At 37.8% G+C, this 20,369-nt stretch overlaps 1 protein-coding gene across 2 annotated transcripts in view; it reads right to left on the bottom strand.

Moving 5' to 3' along the window:
* TMA16 (translation machinery associated 16 homolog) overlaps positions 1-9,032 on the bottom strand; it is a 34,080-nt gene extending 25,048 nt beyond the window's left edge. For both annotated transcript variants that reach the window (XR_013446556.1, XM_036094707.2), the window contains exons 1-2: positions 8,881-9,032; positions 2,615-2,727 (exon numbers count right to left, since the gene is read on the bottom strand). Coding sequence is in view for 1 of the 2 variants with exons in the window: in XM_036094707.2 (XP_035950600.1) it covers positions 2,615-2,727; positions 8,881-8,883 (116 nt within the window). In the remaining variant the exon portion in view is untranslated. The remainder of the gene's footprint in view (positions 1-2,614; positions 2,728-8,880) is intronic.
* Between the last annotated feature and the right edge of the window lie 11,337 nt (positions 9,033-20,369).

Here is a 20,369-nt window from a genome sequence, read left to right as displayed (position 1 = left end):
TGAGCAGGTCCTAATCTCTCACCTCTGGCTAACCCTGAGGCTCTATGCAAACAAGAAATGAAGTCGAAGTAAACTGCATCCTGGTGTGTCAAAGGCATGCCCAATAGATTCATAGAGCCCCTCAGCATAGGGTGAGAGACTTATTAGCTAAAGGCATTTAAAGAACTCTCTGTTCAAACATTAGCTGACCACCAACTGAGCAGAAACATCAATGGCCACACACAACAAACAGACTTTACAAAATCAGTCTAGGAAAGTCACAAAGCAAACAACAAGAGCAAACCTAATTGACTATAGAGGCTGGAGGTGTCTATTTAACAGAGTTGTCACACTGTAGTATTGAAAATGTCCAATTTTCAACCAAAAATTATGAGACACACAACGAAAAAGGGAAAGTATGGCCCATATTCCAGGATTAAAAACAGCATCCAATAGAAACTTCCTAAGGAAGCCCAGACAGTTGGACCCACTCAACAAGGACTTGAATTCACCTATAATAAACATACAAAGAACTAAAGAAAACTGTATCTAAAAAATTCAAGGAAATTATGAGAACGTTTCACCAATAAAGAGACAGAAATTACAATGATGAGCCAAGTAGAAGTTCTAGAGTTGAAAGATATAATAATAAAAATGAAAAATTTACTAGAAAGATTCAATAGCAGTTTTGCTGGCAGAAAAAAGAATCCACAAACATAAGAGCAAGTTAGCTGAAATTATCCAGTCTGAGCAACAAAAAGTGGAAAGGAAAGAAAAATGAAGAGTCTCAGAGACCTGTGTGGCACTACTAAGAACACCAGCATATGTATAACAGGAGTCACAGGAGGAGAGGAAAGGACAGAAAAGATAGATATCTGGAAAAATAATGGCTAAAAACTTCTCAATTTGATGAAAAACACTGAGCTACGCACACAAGAAGCATAACAAACTCCATGTAGGATGAAATCCATGTAGGATAAACTCAGAAATCCCCACCTACTAGACATACGAGTCAAACTATTCAAAGACAAAGAACAACTTTAAAGTATCAAGAGAAAAGCAACTCACTGCATTCAATAAGATAAATAGCTGAATTCTCGTTAGAAACCATGCAGGCCTTGGGGCGCCTGGGTGGCTCAATCGTTAAGTGTCTGCCTTCGGCTCGGGTCATGATCCCAGGGTCCTGGGATCAAGCCCCGCATCGGGCTCCCTGCTCAGGGGGAAGCCTGCTTCTCCCTCCCCCACTCCCCCTGCCTGTGTTCCCTCTCTCGCTGTGTCTCTCTCTGTCAAATAAATAAAATCTTTAAAAAAAAAAAAAAAAAGAAACCATGCAGGCCACAAGGCTGAGGGATGACATATTTAAAATGTTGAATAGAAAGACTGAATCAAGAATTCTATATGCAGGAATTCTATATTCTAAAGTTTCCTTCAAAAATAAAGGAGAAATTAAGACATTCTCAGATAATCAAAACTTAGAGAATCTCTCACGTTCAGACCTGCCTTATAAGAAATACTAAAGGGAGTTCTGAAATGAAAGGCTGAAATGAAAGGACAGTGAATAGTAATCTGAATCCACATGAAGAAATAAGGGGCACCAGTAAAAAAAAAAAAGGTAATTACACAGGTAAATATACAAGACAGTAAAAATGCATTTTTGTGTGTATTCTCATAAGACAACTGCATAAAAACAATCATTGTAAAACTGTGTTTATGGGATTATAAGGTATAATAAAGATGTAATTTCTAGGCAATAATAGTACAAAGAAGGGAGAATGGAGCCACAACGGAGCAAATTTTTTGTATACTATTGAAATTAACTTTGCATTAATCTGAAACAAGATTGTTTTAAGATTTAGTTGTAATTTTCAGAGCAACAACTAAGAAATAACAAAAAATATATAGTGATCTCCACTTTACTAAATGATTTCCAAATTACTAAATCAAATTACTAAATCAATTCTCAGCTCTCACATTAATCAAGAGCAAATGACATAGCTTGATCACCACCTTCTCTTCGAAACACAATCTTCTTTTTCCTCTTTCTCAGTCTCACTTGTTGGATCCTTTTTCCAACCTCTAAATGATGGAGGCCTCTGGGATCAATCCTTGGCCCCCTTCTCTTTTCTAGCTACATTTACTCATTAGATAATCTTATGTAGTCTGATGACTCCCAAATTTGTGTTGCATCCCTAATCAATCTCCTGAACACCAGACCCAACATATCCAACTGCCCATTTTCTATCTCCTTCTAAATATCTAATAGACTAATGGTACTTTAACCTATATGTCCAATATATAACTACATAGCTCCTTCCCTCACATCTTTTAGCTCTCTGCTCCAATACGAACTTCTTCAGATAAGCTACACATGACTATTCTATGTAAAACAGAACCACTTTGTCACTCTCCATCCCATAATTCTTTTTCCTTTTTCTTCATTGCACTCATCACAACTTATTTAAGTGTATGTTTCTGCTTCAGGTAAGCTCTAGAAGAAATGAATCCTTGTTCACTGTTTTACCTGCAGTGCATTGAACATACTTAACATTTATTAGAGAGAAGGGAATATTGATGAAAGATAAATGTTAATGGGCTTTACACCAATGCATAATACAAATGATAAAAAGATACTTACTTTTCCTTTTTTTCTTGTTTGTGGGCCTCTCTTGTAATTTGAGCTGCTTTTCTACTATATGGATGGATGACTTTTTTTTCCCGTCCTACAAGTTTTCCCTTTAGGGCTTTAGGCTAAAATTAGGAAAATACATGACACACATAGTCAGATATGGAAGTGATTTCAGTTAAAAAATTTCCTTTAGAAATAAATTTAAAAAACAGTAATATAAGAAATACCATAAGCCAGAAACACTACTCTAGGAATTAGGAGATAAGCCAGACCCATTAAATGATTGGAACAGCATTGGTTTCCATTGTCATAATAGAAATGATATATTCGAAACTACTCTTCAGTGATATAAGAAAATAAAGAAAGGCACAGAAAAGGTCAATAAACCCAGCTCTTCAACTCTTACTATCTTCAAAGTAGGTAAGTGAATGCAGGTAGTGAGAAGACAGAGTTAAAAATTTGTGTTACGGTTAAAAAAGCTGGGGAAGTGGAAGGAACATAGGATGTTCACGGGAGCTTGACTGCAGAAGTTGCACATGGAACAGAGTCAGCACTCATCAAGCAAAATCAAAGCTGGGTTCATAGAAAAACAGGAATAGAGGAAATAATACAAGCCATCTCAAAATTAGCACACCCAAAAAAGAACAAATTATTTTCCCATTCAAACCTTATGCCAGTTAACAAGGTCCCAATTCATTCGGCACTGAACTAGACATTTAACTCTTTATTCCTACATAATTCTATATTTTATCATACCTGTTTTTATTTTGGAATTAGGTTTGACTTCCTATAAGAGAAGCCCAAAATAATAATGATGTAACCTGATAAAGTTTAGTTCTCTCATGTAAGAAGTAGGAGCTGGAGGCTCTGCTTCCCAAAGTCCTCAGAGATCCAGGCTCCTTCCATCTACTATGCTGAGGCTATAACCTCCTGTATGTCTGTCTAGCTCAAGATGACTTAATAACAAGTCTAAACTTCAGCCAGGGAGAAGTAGAAAAGAAAATCAAAAGGCACACCCCTTTCCTTTAAGAGCAAGATCTCAGGAAGCTGGAGTCTTCTGTTTACAACCCATTGATCAAAATTTAATCAGGGGGTTATGTAAAGGAGAGTAGTAAATATAATTGTTATTCTCAGAAAAAAATACATTGTTACAAAAGAAAAGATTCTATTTGGGGACAACTGGCCGTCTCTAACATACCTAATCTCAAAAAGGTTCTTAGAACCTTCTCTTCAAAACTACTGTCATTGCCTTAATTCAGCCTCGTGATTTTTCATGATTAGGATGGCCTTTAGATTCTCACTGCTCATTCTTTTTTCATGGAAGTCGCAAAGCTTATTTTTGTACAACATTTATCTGGTAAAGTCCTTCTCCCCTGCTAACGAGCTCACAGTTACGTCCCAAATCCTTAATGTGGAAAACAATCTACCCCCAACCTACTTCTCCAGCATTATTTCTTATTCTTCAAAACATCCTTCATCCCGTTCTTACTGAACTTCTCCCCCATTTCCAGAACACACCATGCTGTTTCGTAACTTCTGAAAACTGCACTGGTTACCTCTGCCTGAAAAATCCTGTTTTCCTTCCTTGTCTTTTCATAAAATACAACTCAAAGTCACTTCCTCTGTAAAACTTTTGGCAGAATTAATTATAATGACCACCAATTCCTCATTCACACATGTATTCATTCCTTCAACTAATATTCACTGAAATACACCAACAAATATTTACTGCTCACTTCTTGATACACCTAGCCAAGATAACTGCCACTCTGAAACCCAGAATGGCACTGGAAGGTGGTTACAGGTATAGAAGAATAATGTGAAACCATCATACAACAGTACAGGCATGCTTTGTTTTACTGTGTGTCACAGATATTGTGGGGGTCTTGTTTTGTTTGTTTACAAACAAGGTTTGTGGCAACCCTGCATGGAGCAAGTCTATGGACACCACTTTTCCATCAGCATTTGCTTACTTCATGTCTCTATGTCACATTTCAGTAATTCTTGCAATATTTCAAACTTCATTATTATTACTATATTTATTATGGAGGTCTGTGATCAGTGATCTTTAATGTTACTCTTGTAATTGTTTTGGAGCCCCATGAACTGTGTCCATATAAGCAAACTTCATCAATAAATGCTGTGTGTGTCCCTACTATTTTCACTGACCAGCCATCTCCCATCTACCTCCCTCTCCTCAGGTCTATTTCCTGAGACAAAACAGTATACAAATTACACCAATTACTAACCCTACAGCTGCTTCTAAGCGTTCAAGTGAAAGAAGTCGTACATCTCCCACTTTAAATCAAAACCGAGAGATGATTAAGCTTGGTGAGGATGGCATGTCCAAAGCTGAGATAGGCCAAAAAGTTAGGCCTCTCTCTTGTGCCAGTTAGCCAAGTTGTGAAGGCAAAGGAAAGTTCTTGAAGGAAATTTAAAGTGCTATTCCAGTGAACACAATAATGATAAGAAAGCAAAACATCCTTAATGCTGATAAAGAGAAAGTTTTGAGTGGTCTGGATAGATCACACCAGCCACAACATTCCCTTGAGCCAAAGCCTAATCCAGAGAAAGGCCCACCTCTCTTCAATTCTATGAAGGCCAAAAGAGGTGAGGACGCTGCAGAAAAAATTTGAAGCTAGCAGAGGTTGGTTCATGAGGTTTAAGGAAAGAGGCAGTCTCCAAAAGTGCAAAGTAAAACAGCAAGTGCTGATGTAGAAGCTGCAGCAAGTTATTCAGAAAAATCTAGCTAAGATAATGAAGGTGACTACACTAAACAAGATTTTCAATGTATATAATATACCCTCCTACTAGAAGATGCCATCTAGGACTTTCAGAACTAGAAAGGGGAAGCCAATGCCCGGCTTCAAAACTTCAAAAGACAAACTGACTCTCTTGTTAGGGGCTAATGCAGATGGTAACTTTAAGCTGAAACTAGTGTTCATTTACCATCCCCAAAATCCTATGGCCCTTAAGAATTATGGGAGATCTACTCTGCCTGTGCTCTATAAATGGAACCACAAAGTTTGGTTGATAGCACATGTTTATAACATGGTTTACTGAATATCTGAAGCCCAATGTTGAGACCTACTGCTAAGAAAAAAAGATTCATTTTAAAATATGACTGTTCATTGACAATGCACCTGGTCACCCAAGAGCTCCAATGGAGATAAACAATGGGATTAATGTTGTTTTCATGCCCGCTAACACAACATCCATTTTGTAACTCATGGATCAAGGAAATTTTGACATTTGAGTCTTATTTGAATAAGGCTATAGCTGCCATATACAGTGATTCCTCTAATGAATCTGGGCAAAGTAAATTCCTGAAAGCCTTCAGAAAAGGATTCACCATTCTAGATGCCATGAAGAACATTCATGATTCCTGGGAAGAGGCCAAAATATAGTAAGAATGGGAGTTTAGAAGAAGTTGATTCCAACCTTCATAAATGACTTCAAGGGTTTCAAGACTTTACAAGGAAGGAGGAAGGAGGAAGTGCAGATGTGGTGGACGTGGCAAGAGAATAGAATTGAAGTACAGCCTCAAAATATCACTGAATTTTGCTACAATCAAATTATAAAACTTGAATGGGTAAGGAGTTGCTTCTTACAGATGAACAAAGAAAGTGGTTTCTTGAGATGGAATCTACTTTTGATGAAGATGCTGCGAAGACTGTTGAAATGATAGCAAAGGATTCAAAATATTACATCAACATAGTTGATAAAGCAGTGGCAGGGTTTGGGATGACTGACTCCAATTCTGAAAGAAGTTCTACCGTGGGTAAAATGCTATCAAACAGCACTGCATGCTACAGAGAAACTGTTTGTGAAAGGAAGAGTCAATTGATGTGGTAAACCTCATTATTGTCTCATTTTAAGAAACTGTCACAGCCACCCCAACCTTCAGCAACTTCTACCCTCATCAGCAGCCTAACTGAGGCAAAAGCCCCAAGCAAAAAGAGTACAACTTGCAGAACTCAGATGGTTAGCATTTTTAGCAATGAACTATTTTTTATTAAGGTATTCACATTGTTTTTTAGATAAAGGCCCACCTCTCTTCAATTCTATGAAGGCCAAAAGAGGTGAGGAAGCTGCAGAAAAAATTTGAAGCTAGCAGAGGTTGGTTTAACCTGCGCACTTAATAGTCTACAGTATAGTGTAAATACAATTTCTCAATGCATTGGCAAACCAAAAAGTCATCTGACTTGCTTTATTGTGATATTCGCTTTACTGGGGAAGTCTGGAACTAAACCCACAATATCTCGAAGATATGTCTGTATGTGCATTTTTTTGTGTTATTCTCTGCACATGTGGGGTGGGGGGTGCAAGAAAGAAAGGTATGATAAGGATTTTTTGTACATGAAGTTTACCTAGCAAACATGAATCAATAAAAACATTTCAGAACCCATGGTAGGTTGCCTCTAAGATTCTCACAATGAATTCCACCTCTGGATATTCATGTCTAAGTATAATCTCCTCCCCTAGAGTGTGGACCTAGTGACTTACTTTTAATGAATAACATTTAGCAAATGGAGGAACTGGCTTCCATCTTGCCTATTGTCTTTTGCTCTCTCACTAGGCTAGCTCTGATGGAACCCAACTATCCTGCAATAAGCTGTCCCACGGAGAGGCCTATCTAACAAACAAATGAGACAGGCTGCCACCCTACAGCGGTGAAGAACTGAGGCCCTGAGTCCAGTCATCTACTAGGAGATAAATCCTACAAAAACCATGTGAGTGAGCTGGGAAGTGCATGCTTCCCAGTTGTGCCTGGAGATGAAACCACTGCCTCAGATTAAACCTTGATCGCAGCCTTGTGAGAAATCTTGAAGCCGAGGATCCAGATAAGCCATGCCTCATTCCTGACTCATAGAAACGGAGATAATTAATGTTGTTGTTTTAAGTCACTAAACTCTACTGAAAGAAGTTTAGAGTAACTGATATAAAAAACTGGAAAACCTCCAGTACCAAGCTGAGCTTAAACTCAAGAAAGGGCACAGCAGGGCCACTGGTGATGTACCAGAGAACTGAAAATGGCAGCAAATGTGCCAGTGAAATATCCTCCTACCATACTGCCTGATAAAGTGAAATTCTGATACTCAAGGAAAACTACATTCAAATGCCAACCAACGCCCAATCATATCTAATGTTTCAGTGTTCCACTCTTGAAACGGAAAAGCTACGAAAGAAAATTATCTTATAAAGGGTTGGAAATAACACAAGTGCAGTGATAAGTGAAAAGACTAAAATTATACATATACAAACGTGTATGATCTAAGGAAAAAAACCGTATAGATGTGAAAGACAAAAATGACAGGCATACAACAAAAAGAAGAAAAAGGAAAAAGAACAAAGAGAATAAAAGACCTTGTGGCCAGAGTATCATAACTTTTTACCAGATTGTAAACTTTTTTACATTGTTGTTTTTATTAAAAACTGGTTGAAAATGAATAGGAAACATTTTCCTATTCAAGAATTATTCTAATGAATATTAATAAATTTTAAAAAAAGCAAGAAGAAACAACAACCGTGTTGGAATACAACGTAAGTGGTAACTATAAAGAAAAGCAAGGGAATTATAAATACAAAATTTAGATACTGTTTACCTGAGGGCTCCTGAACGTTATAGATCCATGGAAGGAAACACAGAATCTTTCAGAAGTTTTATTTCTTAAACTGGATAATGGATAAACGAGAGTTCCTTACACTACTAATCTTTATACTTCACTATGTTATGTAAACACTCTTTTGCATCTAGTCAACTTTTAATAAAAACAGAATAGTTTGAGCGTCCTGGAGGGAACTGGGGGGGGGCATGGAGGATTTGGGGAGCGAGGACATCACTGGAGGGCGGCGACAGGACACCAAGAAAGAAGAGATTGAGCCTAAGCAGTCTAAACCGGCAGGAGGTGGCACACCAGTATGGAGGCAACACTTTCCCAAGTTTTGCCGACCTTCCCCTCCCACCATCCTCCCGCCCCCCACATACTAGTGAGTAGCAAGTAAATGTAAACGTGAGTCTTTTCCCGAGGGACAGGGCACTCTGTGAACACTTCAGAACCCAGAAGTTGAACTTTAAGGTCCAGACGCGGGGCCAGGCGGCCACCTCGGGACTGTCCTGCCCTGCACCCCCCACCCCAGTGTACGGACCAGTAGAATCCTAAGTAGCCCGGTCCCCTCTCCTAGTATCCCAAGACCGCCCCCTTCCCTCCAGTCTGCCCAAGGGGGGCCTTCCAGAGAGCCAAGCGGGTTCAGGGGAGCGGGAGGGGGCCCACCATGGTGACGTCCTCACGGCCCTGCAGGACCTCGGCAGCCCAGATGAGGGAAACACCAACAACCGCTTCAGCTCAGAGGAAACGTCCAGCGTAAACACACGTGGTTGCCGGAGAAGACCAGGCCGACCCGACCGGAAAGGGAGGGGCAAGTACGTCCCTCTAAAACGTCCCCGGGAACCAAGACCCTGTCTTCTTATCCCGTATTAGACTTTTCAGCCCCGGACCAGCCGGCAGGCAGCCTTCTGGCCGGCTTGCCAAAAACGGTGGGAGGGAGCCTGGGACGGGAGGGTGAACTTGGCCCAGCGCGCAGTGTGAGGCCTAGCCTTTGAGCTGGGCTTGCCGATGCTAGACGCTCCTGGCTAGTGGTGTCCCAGGCCCGGGCGTTGATCTCCTGCATCATCTGCCCGGGTGCGCAGCCCCCAGCTGAACAGCATCTTCCGACGAGGCTGGAGGTTGTTGCCTCGCAGAGGCTGGCCCCCTCCCCGTTAGGCTGTTAGGACATGGCCCCCGTCCTAGTATGGCAAAAGGCCCTCTGCTCACCTCGGTTACCTTGAGCAAGGCTTTCCCCTAACTGAGTCTCAGTTTCTTCACCCATTAAGGGCCTTCTACAGATCCAAGGCCCTTCCAACCTAGTTTTTTTGTTTTCTTCTCGCAATGTGTAAGAGTCTGTGTTTTACCTGTATTTGTTAGGATTCCACAGACCGTATATGCGTTCAACAAATATGTGATTGTCTACTGTGTGCCAGGCTTTGGGGATACTCCGAGTGTTAGTGAATAAATAATTAAGTAAATAAATAAAATTATTATTATTATTATTTCAAATAGTATAATTACTCTGAAGAAAATAAAGATGGTGGCAGAGGCAGGAAAGTTGTTTTACAAGTGGTTGTCTCTGAGATCCTCTTGAAAATGAGAGTTGAGCAGAGACAGATACTAAAAAAAAATTATTCAAGAGGCTTGTTAAAGGATGGTAAGGCAGACTTTATTCGGGGGGGTGTGTGTGCCATGTGTATAAGGATCACTGCTACCGCGTCTTGCAGTGGGGGATACAGATCGGGCGGGTGGGAATTTATAGCCAAGGAGCAGGGTGAGGAGTGATGGATGGAAAATTACCAAGAGGAAACGTCAGGAGTAAGGGGGCATTCTGGCTAAACCAACCTAACAAGATTCTTGCAATAGTCAGTCCACTGTGATCAGACATCACCAGGAAGATGGTGGAGGATCAGGAAACTGATTAGATAAAGATACCAAGCTTGACCAGATGTAGAGGATGGGGGGACTCTAGCTAGACTGACTTTCTTGCTAAAAATGAACCCTGCAGAGAAGAACGGGAAATCCAAAATTCTAGGCCTAGATGAAAAAGAGTTTGGGAAGCCTGAGTAGAGTGTGGTCAAGGAGAGAATCTTGTCACTTGAACGAAAAGAGAAAAGTCGGTATGGGAAGAAGCCACAGGCAGGGTGAAGTTGGGTGTGTCTGGATAGGCATGTGCAGGTACATGTATTTAATCAACAAATATATCCATTCAAAAAAATAGATGAAATTGTAACCAAGAATTTGTGACCAGAAGATCCATGAATCTAGGGGCAAGGCATTTTCATACGGTTTTTAAGTGTGTGAAAGTGCATTCTATGTGAATCTACACTATGAAGGTCACCCTTACAATATATGCTATGGAAACATTAGTCTACTGAGGACTTCAATTAACCCAAAACATTTCACTTTACTTCTATGCTCGCACCATTTCTTATGATACAGATTGTACCCTCCCTACCCCATTCCCCAAGTCCAGCCCAGTGCCAGTCAGCTTCCTGAGGGCTATGTTACTGCCAATCCAGTGAGCATTCAATTCTTATTCTGGCTGTTACAGCTGTTGCTAATTGTTTTACTAATCACAAAATCTATACCTGCCCTACCCCATTCCTAAATTTCAAACTGCCAACAACTCAACAAACCATATTATCCTGAGATTATTTTTTTCATTTTAATTCGGGTTTTGAAAATAAAAGACTTAATTTTTCCCCATTCAGACTCAATCCCTAAATAATATTGACTATGAGCAAGACATCATGCTCAAAATATTCTGCAGCAAATGCAAAAGTGAGTTATACAAAGAAAGCCTACAAGTAACAATGATGACTAACATTTGGTCATGATTTAATGTGATATACACCACTCTGATAAGCAGAATGAATCTCCCCCCCCCTTCCTTCCAATACAATGCCCCATGACTCAATAACCCCTGTGGACAGTTCAGAGACATCTTTAGAGAAAATTTCCTGTGCTTTAACAAATACTCTGAGAGATGTGTGTGAGTGTGTGTGTGTGTATGTATGTAGGGGTTAAGTAATGATTAGTACTAGATATTGATACAATAAGAACACTTGTACAATTTCTAGGACAACCACTAAAACAATAGAAACAGGATATGTAACTTTGAATAGGATAGAAACAAGTAGAGAAAATAAATGGAATGATTAAAAAAATACTCAGACAACTCAAAGCAAGGAAATAAGGGAAAAAAGAAACAAGACAATAGGAAAAGTAGAAAACAAAAATATGGTGGTAGATTTAAATCCATATAACAATAATTATGTACTAACTGCTCCCAATTAAAAAATAAATATTTCGTGTTGGATTTAAAACATACAACTGTGTCCTGTTTTTGAGAGATACATCTAAAATATAAGGAAACAGAACAATTAAAAATAAAAAATGGAAAGACATGCTAAGCAAATACTAACTGAAAGAATGCTGGTATAAATATATGAATGTTATACAAAATAGAAAAAAGTAGTTAGAGGTTACTTCTCAATGATAAAAAGTTTCTATTTTAAATTTATATTTACTTAGTACCATAGCCCCAAATATATAATGGAAAACCTGATAAAATTTCAAGGAGTAGTAGAAAAACAAATTGCCCTGTTAGGAAATTACCTTTCTTCAACAATTAATTGAACAAGCTGATAAAATACTAACAATGATTTGAAAGACTTGACCACAACATAATTTGAACTAATGGATCTGTTCAGAATACTGCTTCCAGTGTTTGTAAGAACACATATATTTTCAAACATATATTAAATAGTTACCAAAATGATCATATATTGGGCCAGAAAGCAGGTCTAGACAAATTAGAAAGGATTGAAATCCTACAGAATGTGCTCTCTAACCACCATGCAATTAAACTAGAAATCAACAAGAAGATAGCTAGACAATTCCCATATATTTAGAAATTAAGAATTATACTTCCAAATAAGTCATATGTTAAAGAAGAAATCATAACAGATATTAGAAAATACTTGGGGCTGAAAAAATAACAAAATACTGCATATCCGAATTTGTGAGATACATCTGAAGCAGTAATTAGCTCTTTTAGTATAAGTACTAGAGTCTTAGTATAAATACCAGAGAAAAGAAAGGCTGAAAATTAATGAACTAATCCATATCAAGAGTCCAGAAAAGAAACAACAAAAGAAATTCAAAGCAAAAGTTAAAATAAAATAATGAGCAGAAATTATTGAAATGGAAAAAATATATATATAATTGAGATCAGGAAGATCAAAATGTGTTTCCTTTTAAAGAACAATAAAGTTGATACATTCCTGCAGGATCACTTAAAAAAATTAGAAAAGATACAATTAGCCAATATCAGAATTAAAGCAAGGTGACATTACTTCATATTATGCAAGCATAAAGGGAATTATGACCAAATTAACTTAAATAAAATGGACAAATTCTTAGGAAAAAATATAACCTATCAAAATGTATGCAGAAGAATGGAAAACTTGAATAGTACCATTATCATTTTAAAAAATGGTTACTCAAATATCTTCCCACATTAAAATTACAGGCTCAAATTTTTTAGATTTTATAAATACATACAAATAGAGATAGAACAGCACTTCCTTAATATGATAAAAATGTGCATAAGTAGTGGTGATACTAGGCATATTGTCTTATTCCTGACCTCAAGAGAAAGCTTTTTTTTTGGATTTTGGAAAGCCACTTTGGCAATCTCTAAAAAGTTGAAATGTGTACATCCTCTAACCCAGCACTGTCATTCCCAAACGTATACCTTAGGAATTCTGGCACATGTATCTCAGGATATAAAAACAAGGTATTTATAACAGTATTGCTAATAATAGCCCAAAGTAGAAAAAAACTAATTGTTCCTTAACAAAAGGATAGAAAAATAATCTGTGGTAAATTCCATAAAGCAGTGAGGGGCACCTGGGTGGCTCACTCAGTTTAGCGTCTGCCTTCAGCTCAAGTCATGATCCCAGGGTCCTGGGATTGAGCCCCACATGGGGCTCCCAGCTCCGCAGGGAACCTGCTTCTCCCTCTCCCTCTGTCTGCCGCTCCCCCTGCTTGTGCTCTCTCTTTCTCTCTCTCTGTCAAATAAATAAATAAAACCTTTTTAAAAAATTATTGGTTCATCCAACAAAGTGTGCTTTATGTGGCATGTGTTGTTCAATTATTTTTTTTAACATTCTTTTCATACAGTTGTATTCCTAAGGTATGTCTTTTTCTTGAACCTGTGACATCACATTTCACTGATGGAATCAGCTCTCTTGTCCTACTATAATGTGTATTGGGGAAGTGCTCAAAGTCATACTCTCACCTGTGTCCTTGGAAAATTTGAAAACAAGGAGGATCAAGTCTCAAAGGAGAGAGCTCCAGGGACAGCAGAACCTTTGCTACCAGGAAGCGCAGGAGGTGCAAAGGTCCAAGGGCATCGTTGCACCTGTTTTCATCAGCTCCTTACTTTACCCACACCCATTTTCATCAGCTCTTTACTTTAGCTGAGTTCTGTCTTCTCTGCTAGTGCCTCACACTACTGGGAGGCCAGGGATGTTCCACATTACTAAGGTAAAGTAAGAGAGACAGGAGCTAAAATTACACCCTCTCCACATCCTCCCCCAGCTGCCACAGATGTCCTCCTCCCAAGCGACTGCTGTGTTCTCCACCTACTTCCCACACCATCACTCGCTAGTTCCCATCCTCCTAGGGATTCTCACAGTTGTGATTTTACTTCCAACTGCCAATACCTTCTTGTTTCTATCATTTTTCAGGGTTGATTTTGGAGTAGCCTGCTCTACTTTATCATTTTATCCTACTTATTTTTAGAAATACTGATTATATTAATAAAATTAGCCTTTTGTTATACATGATATAATTTTTCTCTTGACCTGTTTGTGACGATGCTTGCTGGGGAGAGATTATAAAATGTCTTTCAATAGGGAGTTGTTATGTAAATGGTTTAAAGATGGCCCCTGTATATGGGCCTTTTTTGTTTTCACCTTCACAGCAGGCTGGGACCTCGTAACTCAAAAGCCAGGTGGTGCCAAACTCAAATTTTTATGCAACCAATTGTTTGAAATACAGTTCAAAAAAGGAGATTTTTTTAAAGCATTTAGAGCCTCCTTGCTCGGCATACCCAACCATCACCCAAAATCTGTTAGCCATAGGTAAGGTAAACCCTGGGGCTATAAAGACCCCAAGCTACTCCTGCCTTTCAGAGCTCTTGGGCTTAGAGTCTCCCCACAAACTGGTGATTAATATCACCTAGACACACAGCCCCTTCTCCAAACCCTCTCTCTAACCCCCCTCTTCCCATTCTGGTTAGTGGCCTTCAGCATTGCCTTTAGAAGATGTCATGAGCTGAAGGACTCCCCTCCCAATGCAAATCTGTCAAAGCTCCTACCAAATAAAGCTCTTTGTGTGCTACTCTCATCTCCTGGTCATATCCATGAACTTGCTACAGTAGTTAAATAGGTAACAAACAATTATTTGCTGCTGTTTTAAAAAATGATTTAAATCTATATGTACCTATGTGGAAAAATGTTGTGTATATTGTTATCCATGCGTAGAAAATATCTGGAAGGATATACAATAAATTGTTAGTAGTTAATGAGATTAAGGTTGAGGTGGGGGTTGCTCAGAACATAAATTTTTACTCTATTCTACAGTGTTTGAATTTTGAAAACAGTGTATTTTATAACTTTTTTCCAATTAAAAAAAGAAGATGGAGAAAAGTTGAATTTGATGATTAAAGTGATCAAAGATTTTGGTGTCTTTAGAGATGGGTTAATGCAAACAAAATAAAAGGGCTAGTCATCAAGTTTAGGCTGTAAGTGTGAGAGTCCTAACCCCTAGGACCTCAGAATGTGACCTTATTGGGAAATAGAGCTATTGCAGATGTAATTAGGTAAGATGAGTTCACTGCTGGAGAAGGGTGGGCCCCTAATTCAATATGACTCATCCCTGACAAAAAGATTAATTTGCACATGACGTGCACACAGGGGATGACGTGAGAATATGGGAATTATGCTGCTACAATGCCATATGGATTGAATTGTGTCTCCCCCGAACCAAAAAAAAAGATATGTTGGAGTGCTAACTCCTACCTCAGAGTGTGATCTTATTTGGAGATAGTCTTTCCAGAAGTAATCAAGTTAAAACAAGATCATTAAGGTGGGCCCTGGTCCAATACAAGTGTCTGTATAAAAAGGAGAAATTTGGACACAGACATATATAGAAGGAATAGGATGTGAAGAGCCACAGGGCGGAGACAGCCGTTATCTACAAGCCAAGGAGAGAAGCCTGGAATAGATCCTTCCCTCACTGCCCTCAGGGGAATCAACCCTACTCACACAATGATTTTGGACTTCTAGCCTCCAGAACTGTAAGACTATAAATTTTTTGTTTAAGCCATTCTGCTACAGTAGACCCATCAAACACTCACTAAAGTAGATCCACGGCTTTCTCCACTTCTCCTTCTCAGTCTTGTCAAACAATTCCACTTGCTTGCATTAAATTTAATGTTCATTATATATATATATAATATATATATATATATTATATATATATATATATATATAATGGAGCTAACAATACAAAGAACTCCCTACTTAAGTCCTTTATCAACTGACTTGTGCACTGTTGTGATAGTTGCACCTTCCCTGCATTTATTTTTTCTCCAAGTCTATCTTTCCTAACACTATCAAAGCGATTTTCTAAAGCACTACAATGATCAAGACATTCAGATGATGAAAATCTTTCTATTGTACCAGCCTTGACCCCAAAGCAAGAGCACAAAGGAAGACTAAGAAACAATCCACTTGGATCTGTTTCAAGGTCTTTTCAAGAGCAGGCTTCTTGCCTTCCCCAACATTGTTTCTCAGCATGAATCTTTTTTTCCTGTCAGATTAGAAATTCTCTTTTCTGCTTCCATAACTTTGTTCACATCCTCTCTTCTTTACACTAACCAAAATTCTACCCATTCTACAAAGTATAGGTCGAAGATTGCCTCTTCAGTGACACCTTCCCTACCCACTAGCTGAGAGTATTCCTTTGCCCTGGTTTTACACTTGGCAACCATAAGCATCTGCTATAAGTACGTGTGTGCCTACCTGTCTTCTCTATTAGATTTAAGTCCAGTATCTGGAGGACAAGAGCCATCTTTGATTCACTTATAGAGCATTACATAAGCCTGTTATCTATCAGGTATGCAATAAAGAAATGAATAAATTGTTACTATTTAGTGAACAAAATCTGATTTGGTTCTTAAGCATTAAAAAATACGGTTTTGAAGATGGACTGTTTTGAACTGGAAAACATTGTAAATAAACACTATTATGAGATTGTGTACACAGCAGAGCCAAAGTTACCTTTCTTCTATCTTTTTGTTTGTTTGTTTGTTCTTTCCTATGGGGAGAGGAAGTGGACAGGACAATGTCCATCTTCAACTTTGCAGATGAGGAAATACCTGAGGGAATGACTGGTTAGAGAGAAAGAAAGAACGTGGGACTCTGTAAGACTCATGGAGCAGAGCTGCCTGACAAGGCTGGACCTTCCACCATCTTCTGAACATTTATATGTAGGAGAAATGAACTTAAACCTTGCTTGAGCTACTACCTTTTTTTGTATGGTTATTTTGTTGCCAAAGCCATATAACTTGAAAAATATACTACAGTACAGTAATAAAAATTGAACATTTATTCTAAACAAAGATACTGAAATAACTTTCCTCAGACAGCATTCTCAATAGTTATTTTGATTTATTTGATTGAATTTCAATAAAGTATAATAGCCAGTGTTTATAATGATGACCATTAGCCATCAAAGAAAAGGTTAATGCTTCACTTACCCTTTATAAGAAGAAAGGTAGATATATTTGATGTGTTTTAAAGAGTTTAATTTAAAACCATTCAAATGCAAACTTTTTTGTGTTTAACAGAGCAGTTCTAAGTCTCTGGAAAATTCAACTGACTGTAACAAAGAGATTTTTTGTTTTTTTGAACATTTCCTAACAATGAAGATTTTATTAGACTCAGCTTTGGGGGACATATTTTTTAAATGACACCAAAATGGTTAAGCAATAATTGGTATAGATAGGAATCCCATACTCCAAAGTCTTTGGGGTCAGAGTGGTAATATCACTATATGAAAGACAACAGAGAATGGTGTAGTTTGGGTTGTAGTTATCTGGAGAGTATCTGCCCCATATAAGATATTAACGTTCAAAACACTTTCAAATACCTGTCGAGGCTATGACAGAGTAACTAGAATGAGACCCTCTAGCTGTAAACAACTAGAAAACTGGACAAACTATACAAGTTTTCATAGATTGGAAAACAGACAGCACAAGACTATTATCCCTGAAAAAGAGACACAAATGAGGTGAGCCATATCGTCTTCCTGGAGGCACTTTCCAGACAGTGTTATGGGGAAGGGTATCTTAGACAGAGCAAGGCAGTCTTGTGAGGTAAGGGAAGAGAGGCTGGAGCTCCAGAGGGCTGAACTGGCTAGAATTTTGGAGGGAGAATGCTTACAAGAAGGAAACTGCCTGGAGAAAGACCTCCAGAAATCCTCAATTTCAGTATATGTGCTGCCGAAGCAAGCATCCTCCAGACATCTTAAGATGTGTATCCTTGCATAAGGTGGACTTCTACAAGGCCAGGCAAATGACAACTTGGGAGTAATAAATCAAACATTTCCTGGAGCTCACATAGGGCTGAGACACATCTGAGTCTTGACTAGCCAGAGAGGAGAATCCATGTTGACACTAAGGGACTTCAGTGGAGAAACCTCAGACAGGCTTGCTTTTGTGTGAACTAAACTAATACCAGAGTGAAGTATACTTTCTATCTATCTGCCTTAATAAACTTAAAATTCTTAAGATCACCAAGCTGCCCAATAAAACAAAATCCAGCACTCACAAAGCAAAATCTAGCACTGCAAAATAATATCCACCATTTACTACTACTACTACTACTACTACTACTACTACTACTACTACTACTACTACTAAATTACTAGCTATTTCAAAAAGCAGAACAGGAAAAAAAAAAAATCAGTGAAACCAGATTAAGAGACAGAGGTAATAGGCTTAGCAGAGAAGCACTTTATTTTTTCCCCAGCTTTATTGAGCTATAATTGACAAATAAAATTGTGTAAGTTTAAGGTATACAATGTAATAATTTAATACACTGTATATAATGTGAAATGATTAGCACAGTAAGATTAGTTAATATATCTTTCACTGCACTGAGTTATATTTTTCTGTGTGGTGAAAACTTTTAAAATCCACTCTCTTAGCAACTTTCCATATAAAACAGAGTGTTTTTTTTAATTTAATTTTATTTATTTATTTGCCTGAAAGAGAGTGAGAGTACAAGGAGGGGGAGCTGCAGGCAGAGGAAGAAGCAGACTCCCAGCTGAGCAAGGAGCCCAATGCAGGACTCGATCCCAGGACCCAGGGATCATGACCTGAGCCGAAGGCAGACGCTTAACCGACTGAGCCACCCAGGTGTCCTAAAACCATTGTTGTTAACTATAGTCACTATGCTCTATGATATAGTCCCAGAATTTATTCATCTAAGAAGCATTTCATATTTACTTTCCTAAGTAAATATCCTAAGATATAAGTGAAACTTCAATGCTTCTAACCTCTAAATAAAAGCTCACTCTTACATAGCAAAAATGTATATTTTCACAAATCAGTGTAGACCTCCTAAGTAATCTGTATGTATGTTTTATTTTCTTTACAGCAGTCCAGTAGAAATTGTACTTACCAGTTCCTGTTCTTTACATTTTCCCTCCACAGCTATTTGTATGAGTGATCCAGCTAGGTTTTATTTTCATTTGAAGTACACTCTACCACAAATACTTTTCCATACCATGAGAAACAAGTTGTAGTGGAAAATTTAAACAAAGACAAAACAATACATTTAATTTATTTTTAACAGACTTTAAATCGAGGTCAAAACCAGCAGCCTGAAGATAGGTTTTTTGCTTTCTGTGGATTTTTTGTCCAACAAAATGTTCACAGTTATTTCAATTTTCAGTGTCTTTAGGTGGGCTTGTATTCTCCAGCTTGTCATAAACCACTCCAATCATCTTATTTTACATCTGACATTCATGTACTATTTATGGTACCTTCTAGCCCATTAGGCACTTGAGTTTGCCAATCCCTACTTCATGTGAATAAGCCAAAATTAATACATAATTTCTTCCTATTTTGCAGAAAACTTCCAAAATGACCTCTAAAATAAATGATGGACTTTTTCCAAGACAACTAAATTTTTAACATGTTGGCTTAAAATTTTTTGGCAGGCCTTTTGTCAGTAATAGCCTCTTCAGAATGGAGAAAATAGAATGCGGTATCATTTCTTTCATTGTTTTGACTAAATTGTCTTCACAACCACATAGCGTGATTTTGCATAATCAAATTATGTATACTTTATATTTACATCGTTATTTTCAACTGTATATTTTAAAATATATTTTAAAGGATTACATGCTTAAAGAAAATATTAATAATTTATGTATAACTTTCCAGACTTCCCTTTAAAAAAATCACAGAACATTTTAAAATGTTTTATAGATGATTTATAAAATATTATTTTCTATATAGTATAAAAAGCCCACACAGTCTCATTGAATGACAAGGGGAAATTCACTATTTAGGGTATTAAATCTCCAAGATGACATTCTTTTCTTAACAAAATTGACCTATACTAATGTTAATAACTTTCTATTTAATACTTTGGGAAATAGTTGTGCAATACTTTACATAAATGGAAAAATTGGGGAACTTGAAATGTTAAGTAGTTCCTAAATCTCCCATGCTTTTTTCCTGTGAACAGTGCCTCATAAATCATTTTTTGCTATGTTGTTTACCAATTATTTGGATTTATTAGAGCTCTCCTCAGCCAAAATAATGGTGAGCTACCTTTGTTTATATTAACTGCTTTCCTGTCAGCCCCTAGCAGCATGCTCTATTCATGATGGTGATATTTTTTCTCTAATTCCCATATTTACTCTCAGCCCTAATCAAATATTTTTATTTTCTCTTCCTTTATTTGTCTAAAAAAGATAAACAAACATTAATTTGCAAAGACATGGGGAGCAATGAATCCAAGATGATCCTAAAGACTCTTCCAACTCCAACATTCCTTCAGCAAATCTTAAGATCTAGTTAATGT

The sequence above is a fragment of the Halichoerus grypus genome, chromosome 3 (genome assembly GCF_964656455.1).
Source record: "Halichoerus grypus chromosome 3, mHalGry1.hap1.1, whole genome shotgun sequence".
NCBI classification, from domain to species: domain Eukaryota; kingdom Metazoa; phylum Chordata; class Mammalia; order Carnivora; family Phocidae; genus Halichoerus; species Halichoerus grypus.
The sequence above is the reverse complement of the archived record's forward strand: the minus strand, read 5'-3'. Positions and strand labels throughout refer to the sequence as shown.